The sequence below is a fragment of the Pundamilia nyererei genome, unplaced genomic scaffold, assembly GCF_000239375.1.
Source record: "Pundamilia nyererei isolate P.nyererei 1_Seehausen unplaced genomic scaffold, PunNye1.0 scaffold00386, whole genome shotgun sequence".
Classification (NCBI taxonomy): Eukaryota; Metazoa; Chordata; class Actinopteri; order Cichliformes; family Cichlidae; genus Pundamilia; species Pundamilia nyererei.
Window position 1 is genome coordinate 391,041 of NW_005187787.1, and position 8,414 is coordinate 399,454.

An 8,414-nucleotide genomic window follows, 5' to 3' on the forward strand; every position below is an offset into this window, starting at 1 on the left:
CAGAGCTGTCTGTGTCAATAATGCTGCAACAGGCATCACAAAAATCAAAAACACTGAGGCCTCTGACAGTACTCAGTGGGGCACTCTCTGCCATTCTGTTTGACATCTTACATACAGCTAAGATTTCCACCCGGAGGAGCCACTGCCTTCCTCACCCCAGAAATCATGTAAAAATGGATGTGTATGGTTTTATATGTGTAGTTGAGGTATGAAGGAAGTGGAACAAGAAAAAAATGTCTTAAATCATGTCTTTTAAGGTAGCACTTAGACTTCTTTGAGTGGTCATTTGAACTGCACAATTACTGTATTTAACATGCTGAAGTAAAGGAAGTGTTTTCATAACAAGATTTAGACTTTACTTTGGAATGAAAGATAAAATGAAATAAAGCTGCAAACATTTACACATTTTAGCACGCATCCACCAGCATATTTAGGAAATAAATACCCAAGACCATGGAAATATGATTTAGGCTATTACCTTCTTGTACTGATGTAGACAGGCTATTGGCTATGACAACACCCAACCGCAAATCCCACATATCAGAGATCTGGGGTGTGGTCAGACACAAACTAGGCATGATGTTTTTTAGGTGTTAAGTTGTACTTTCTTTCAGTAATTTGATAATTAGGCATTAATAAGAAAACTGTAGTGTAAAGAGCTACTTGACTAATCCCAAATCACCCACACCCTTCCTTCATATACCAACACGGACACAGTGAACCACAAATGCAGATGGTCTTTCTTTTTCAGCAGCTGTCTCTGTCAGCAGGAAGGATGACATGTTTGGTCTGCTCCCAGTGGAGCCAAAGCATCTGACCAGATGTGAGCAATAAGGAGAATCTCAGGTCATACTAATACAACGTTTTTTGTGAATTTATTATATATGCACAATAACTAACACCATATTATAAACATTTTTTTCATTTCTTCCATTTTCTCTTTTTTACAGTAAATAGTATTAGTGTACAAATGTATACAAAATTTATTCAGGCTAGTGAAGATCCACAAAAGAGTATTTCATGTACGGTATTAAAGCACAATCAGATATCGGAGGGACACATACATGCCTGCACACAGACAGGGGACCCTCAGGGTAAAACACAAGTCAACACATAACTTTGCTAGACAGCATAACCTGATCACACCAGTATATCACCATGAAGGCGAGGTGGAGAGAACATTACTTTTATTCTTAAAAAAGAAACAGGGAAAAGATGAACTTATGTATGATCTTTATGACTTACTAAAACCTAAGACAAAGTAAGGCAATGGAAAATTATCATTGGTAAAAGAGTGCTCTCAAAGTTCTCTCCAGCATGCCCTGATGCTGATCGTAGGCATAGACAGAGTTCAAACACAGAACAAGCTCATCCCATGACATTGCAGCATTTCGACACTGAGCCTTCAGCGTCTGCTTCACAGCACTTATAGAGCAACACAAAGAGGAAACAAGCATAAAGAGAACAGCAAGAAAACAAAGAAACAGTCATTTTGATATGCTGATCTCATTCACAAGTCATCTTGGCTCCTGAGTCTGGCGATCCAGAAAGGAAACAGAAACAGGATTAATAAAGAGAGGTGTTGGAACCCAAGCTCAAGCCTGGCTTAGCTTTGTTTTGGCAAAAGAGGGGAATGATATTCCTCTCTCATCATCAAAGTCAACGGTTGTTTCCATCACCTATCTGTAAGCCAAAAAAGCAGAAGAACTGCAGCAGATTTGGACTATTTCATAACAAATTACTGCAAGGGATACCCTCTCTGCTAAACTGCAGCAAGCGTTAGCATAGAAGCATACGTGGTAAGAATACAAATCTGATGTGTTGCTTCATTCAAATACCAGACAGCTTGATTTACTACATAGGCACTGGGAATTTGATGCATCAAACTGAAGACAACCAAAGCTGTCACTTGAAGTACAAATATATTTGAAAATTGCAATATCCTAATAGATTATCACATTGGATGCAACCTGACCTCACTTATCTCTTGGTGAAATATCTATAATATCTAGCTAATAATGTAGCTTGTTTACTGATGTACACCCACATCTGAGGAATATCTCGAATTAAGCTATTGTGCAGATTCTCTTTAGTAGGTTTGCGGTCATTGGTACTGTGTGGAGCTTTGGTGTCAAAAAGTCGGTGTTGTCTTTCGCTCTGTACTGAGCACATGCTGCTACAATACAACACCTAGCTAGACACAAAATGCTTATTGATTTTGAGTACAAAAATGAAATGTAGATAGGTTGGTAAAGTACATTTAAAAACAAATCAAAAGGGATACTCTTAATACTTGCTCTGGTTGCCAAAATAAACGATCCTTACAGCATACTTATTCATACACAATGAATATAATAAGCAACAAACAATACCGACAACCACACAAATCAATGCTGTCAGTGAACATACAGGCTTCGAATGAGATTTAGTTGGCATAGCGGGAAAACGTCTTTCAACCTCCTCAAAATAAATCAGACACACAAGAGAAAATGAGGCAGAATTAAAGGGTTTGGTTAGCTCTTACTCTTGCACCATAGGAGAATATTAAGGAGTATATCATGAAAATGAGTGCAGCTGAGCACAGTAAATGTGTCTCTCTTCTTGGAAAATAATGAGGAGGTAATGAATGAGCACCCTTTGGCATTGGCAAATGGAAATGCTGATATTGGTCTTGAGAAAATAAAAATGTCTTGTTGCAAATATTCTGCATACATCCTGTATGGTGCAACTCGAGTGTCTTCTGGCCTCCAGCGAAATGACTCGATGATCAGTGTATGAGTGTATGTAATCGCGTGTAGGGGTCATGAGTGTTGCAAAGATGTGCTGAGCCACAACAGCAGCAGCTGAAACCCGAACACTGGCCAAAGGCTCGGTCTTAGACAAGTCCCTCCTCCACAATCAGAATCGTCTTCCTGTTGGACAGATCAAGTGTAAGTAAATTAGAAGCAGTCTTCTCTGACATTCAAAAGCTCTATCTCAACTGCTACCACCACTATTGCTGCTACTAACAGTAATAAGCATTTTATGATTATACTATATCAAATTCAGTCATTCTATAGTCTACTGTCGGTGTTGTATCAAGTCTACTTTTCACACTGACAGGTTTTTAGAGAAGCATGTTTTCCCCCTTTCCCCTTGATACAACAACAACGTACATACCTGCCACATTATATCTGTTATAACTAGATGGAACCGGAGATAGTTAGCATAGCAGAAATACTCAAAACTGTGTGGCTTAATCCCAAGTTGACAAAAAACATCTACCCAGCACACTAAGCGCATACAGATTATTTATTTAGATATCATTAGTTTTACCCATACAGAACCTGAAGTGTAAAAACAACAGTTTATGGTGTTATCTCCTTGAGTGTTTCCTGGATAAGTGCAGCGAAAGGTTAGCTCTTTCTGTGGCTAAATAGCTATGCGGTCCAGTGTTATAATAATCAGCGAGAGCGGTATCAACATATACACTTATGTTTTATTTAACTGTCAGCAAAAAAGCAAGGAAACTGAAATATTAATTTAACAGCTCTGTTCAAATATTTAGAGGTGTTTTCAGACCTCAATCTTTGTGCAATGGCTTGCACCTGGTAGCTTCAGTGTGTAGCTGTTTTTTTTATTTAATGGGAGTATTCAGGATATCCGTGCATGCCAAAGGCCTAGGAGAAAGAGGTGGGGGTCTTCTATATTCAAAGGGCAGGAAAGCCATGTGAAGCTTCCTTTGTTTACTCCAGTGACAAAATGGACTGGCCTGGACACAAACCGTCTTCCTATGAGGAGCTTAGCCAAAAGTAATGGGACAGATGGGAGAGGAAAAGGACACGGCCTACATTTACTCCGTTCATCTACTTCCTACGTTATTCCTCCCCTCCCTTTCTGCTTCCCAGCATGGCCTCTTCATAATATAAACACCAAAAGGCACATGAATTGGTGGCCTGTTGTGTGTATGTTCTACTCCTTTATAGCACAATGAAAGGCAGAGTTCACAAAGATATGCCAGATATTTTTTTTCCAAATATTTAGATGTCTTATAAATTGTTCACAGTTGGGTGGTGACTCAACGAGTTCACATATAATTTATCTGCTTTTCTCTTTTGTTTTATGGATTTAGCTGATATGATACATAAAGGTCCACTAGTAACTTTGTACAATACCTTAAACATTATTTTTTAAAACAAAATTGTGCAAAATTATGTACAATATAAGATAGATGCAACATTCTGTGAGTAAGGGAATTATTCAACAAAGAAAAGATCTCACCTATTTATTAAACTGTGTTATACTTCTTACTTTTTTCTCATCAGCTATTTCCTTATTAAATTATTTTAGTGAGTATAATACCTCATGGAAATTAAAATCTTTACTGTTTATAAAACTTTTTAAATTGTAATAACCAACATATTACATATTACAACATAATGGAAAAATAAATCAGCTTTAAGGATTGAATGTCCATCATACTACCTGATTTACACTGCCCCTAAAAAGAACTTTGCAATCGCCAAGAAACATTGAATATCATAGAAGTTAATATGTTAGGAATGAGCCTTCTGAAGCAGTGAGACGGCACTGACCCTGAAGCCAGAACCAGAAACAACAGTAAAGGTGTAGGGCTCATTGCAGAACCTTTGCTGACTGGGCACAAAGGTTCATCCTGTCAGACAAGAGCAGCAGCCATTGGGAAGCAGAAAAATAAAAGAAGAATAAAAAAATGATGAGAGACAAGAAGACAGAAAGGAATATAAACAAATGAGTGAATTGTCAATGAATATTAAAAACTGATAAATAACATGGAAACTGGATAGATAAATGAAAGATGAAGGAAGCTCAAAGGGCAGGTAATTGACATTGCTTTAAATCTATGCAGAAAGCACATTGCTGATGAAAACCAGACAGAAACTGACAGAAGCCAACCGTTTAGTCTGGCTAATAGAGCTGTTTCCAGAAAATATTCTCTGCACAAGGGCACATATGTGACTGTGTCTTACATATTCATTGTTGTCAAAGCACACGTCCGGCCCTTTGCGATATCTGGCTTTATCAACCATGTCACATGGATCTGGACCTTCAGCTGAAAGGACACTCAGGAAAATTCAAATTGCTGTTGTGCACATTTTAACAATAAAAACTCAATAATGCATCTTTATGTACTCAGAAACACTTCATTTTTATAGCACCAAATGACACCACCAGTCATGTTGAGGTACTTTATATTGCAAACAGTGCATCATTATAGTTAGACAGACAACAATGATCCCTTATGACTAAGCACTGGAGCAACAGTGGAGAGAAAAAACACATTTTTAAGAGAAAGAACTGCTGAAGTATGGATGGCAACAATCTGCAAAGACCTAATTACGAATGACTAATCTTTACGAATTTTAATTTTTCACATCTAATAGAGATTAATAAACATCATTTAGTAATATTTGTTTTAAAAATAGCTTTTTATATGAAAACACTGGAGACTGTAAGAGAAATTTTGATTATTGATCTGACGAAAGGTAGCCTTGATCATTGATTAGAAGTATTGTTTATAAAATGTTTAATATTTTAATGTGCTGTGGCAGCAACATTTAGTGCTACTATTACCACATGGACAACTCTGCAGTGGCCCCCTGGTGACCTCTGGTGATGACACCTTTACTGTCCAATCAACAGAAACCTACATTAAAGACACATCTGTCAAACACGTATCCAGAACACATACACACCCCTTCTCTTAATCTTAATTTAACCTGATGGCAACCTGTAGCCCAGATGAAGATAAACATAGAAATTTAATCTAGAAGTAATGTGAGACCACCTTTCATATGCTGTGCATCTGGTTTACGGTTCACACATGAACACTGAGTGGGGACCCACTGCACACTTATTAGGTGTGTGTCCTCGTACTGACAGGTTAAAGTGCTGCTATATATGTGGTTTATGGAGGATTGAAGAGACAAAAGAAAGTACAGTTTTTAAGCCGAGTGAAAGGATACAGGGCTGTTCAGCCTGTCGCAGTGGTCTGGGATCACATGACAAACATGTTGCTTTGGCATCAGTGATTAAAAACACAAGGTTGGTGTTTGGCAGCTTCTCAGCACGGTACATCCTAGAAAAATAAAAATAAAGCACGTATAACGTGGTACCAACGCAGCACACATGTACATGCAGGTATGTGTTCAATTGTGCACAAACAGTGCACTTCATACCACCTCCTTCCTCACGGGATTGACTTTTTATGGTAGTCATTAAAGTATCTGTGTCTACAGTTGTTAACTTTGGGGAGTAAAGCATCAGACACGTGGGACTCATAACACCCAGTAATTACAGCCATATTTAACCCCTCAGACAGCCCAAAATGATACAAACGTAGGTTACAGCAAAGCAAATGTGCAGCGGCCTGTAAATGTGTGTATTAGTGAGTTTGACATACTGCCAGAGTGTAAAGGAAGAAAAACAGATAAAAAAAGGCTTTTTTTGCTTTCCTCTGCAATTCCGGGCTCTGACAGATCAAGGTAATCTGTGTGTGATCAGAACTCATCAGAAAGCAGCTGTCTGAAATCAGGCTGCAAAACAGAACGAAACCAGGAAACCAATTCTTTTCTGGATCAATCCCCACAGGCCATTAAACAGATGGACGCCCAGTAAGAACCTGAAAATCTTCAACAACAGCCATTTAAAGTCATCAGTGGACAGAGCCACTAAGATGGAAGCATATGGGGAGTCTTGTGAACTAACATACACATACCTGGAACAGTTTCCACAATCCAGGACACCTGAGTAGGATTTTTCGTCGTTGTCAAAGAAATATTGAGTCTGCTCTGTGATACAGCTTTCTTTAAACATGGCATCTGATATGTCGTCATCTGTCGACTCTGCTAGAAATAAGAGGGACGGTTTAGTAGAAAAGAGGATTAGTAAGAAATACATGGATTAAAACTGGAGTGACAGACCTCTGTCTCTTCAAACTAAGACTGATGCTTATGTTACTTGCCTGCCTGTAGAAGGCTGGGGAACATGAGACCCAAGAAGAGCTGCTGAAGTACTGACCTAGGAAAAAACAATAAAAAGTAAAAACAAAAACAAAATGAGTCACATGTAGGAGGCAACAAATCGCCTGAACAGCTTGTTTTTTAAAACTACGTTCAACCGATGGCTGTTTACTAAAAGCAACACATCTGTCTAAAGTTAGAGTAAATGGTGATGTAAATGTCATGGGAAGTATCAGGCATTCTATTTTAAAAGCTGGTTATATTGCAGTTGGACAGCTAAGCAGAAAATGATGCGGTATCATGTTGTGTAACTGCCCTTGTCTTACACTGACCCAGCCAACTTTATCCTTCAACAGCATGCAAGTCCACTCCCGTACAAACTCCCACCCTGAAATACAAGTGTGCTCCCACTCTAACATGCACACGCAAATCAATGAAACATAGAAGCACACGCACACAACCTCTACACTCACCAGGCAGCAGTGGATGCCCACCAGCCAATACTGAGAAAGTCTGCAATGGTAGGCTGTAGAAAGACAGGAAAAGAAATGCTAGTGAAAAAACAAGCACAAAAAAGCCTCCGAAAAAACGAGTAAGGCTTCATAAATCAAATTAACTAATAAATTCTGTTTTTTTACGTTAATATATTACTATTGCACAAATAGAAACCAAATAACATATACAGTAATGGTTTCAGTGAGGTTTCTAACCACATAGACGGAGCGGGGTCCAGCTGCTGCCTTGCTGTCTTTCTCTGGATCACAGACAGACTGATAGTCATAAGTCTTGTTCAAGGAGTACAGGGAGGTGTTGACCAGGTTGGTCATCAGCACTGGATCCACCTCACCAAAAAACTGACCTATCTAGACAGGTTCACATATACACACACACACACAAAACATAACAGAGAGTAAGAGCAGTGTAAAAGTAAGTCTTGTTTTGTTTTTGTTTTGTTTTTTGTAAACAAAGCACGGAGTTGGGTCCTACTTACCTTAAAGTAGCATTGGTTGGAGTATAAGTAAATTAACAGAAAAGGCAGTGGCGCTATTAGGTAAGTGTTTTGCTTGCAGGGTTGAGGTACCATTTTTATCCCCTTAGACGTATGGGTCATTAAAAAATCATTACATTGCTGTTCTAAGTGATCTATCTTTATCCAGTGAGGAAAACATTTCTATTCTAATATCACTGCATTCTTACAGAATGACAATGCCTTATTCATAGGGCACAAGGGTCAGTGAATGGTTTGATGAGTATGATAATGATGTAAATCATATGCTACAGTATGACCCTCACATAGCAGATATTAGCAGTTATTAAGTCAGCTGAAGACTTTTGAGAGGTTTTGCATCAAAATGTTAGTCCAACATAACTCTACCAGCTTAAATAAGTAATAATTAGAGTTAGGGTTGTAGAATATATTCCATCATATATATA

At 38.4% G+C, this 8,414-nt stretch overlaps 1 protein-coding gene across 2 annotated transcripts; it reads right to left on the minus strand.

Moving 5' to 3' along the window:
* Positions 1-864: 864 nt before the first annotated feature.
* LOC102214688 (voltage-dependent calcium channel subunit alpha-2/delta-1-like) lies at positions 865-8,363 on the minus strand. Of its 2 annotated transcripts, XM_005752864.1 has the most exons (8): positions 7,691-8,363; positions 7,454-7,506; positions 6,983-7,038; positions 6,737-6,863; positions 5,985-6,097; positions 4,989-5,071; positions 4,575-4,654; positions 2,811-2,912 (listed from the first exon to the last, which is right to left on the minus strand). In XM_005752864.1, the coding sequence occupies exons 1-8, from the start codon at positions 7,805-7,807 to the stop codon at positions 2,876-2,878; spliced, it is 666 nt and encodes a 221-aa protein (XP_005752921.1). In that variant the 5' UTR covers positions 7,808-8,363; the 3' UTR covers positions 2,811-2,875. The 2 variants fall into 2 exon arrangements, with proteins under 2 accessions (XP_005752922.1, XP_005752921.1); XM_005752865.1 differs by lacking the exon at positions 4,575-4,654 and having other exon boundaries at positions 865-2,912.
* Between the last annotated feature and the right edge of the window lie 51 nt (positions 8,364-8,414).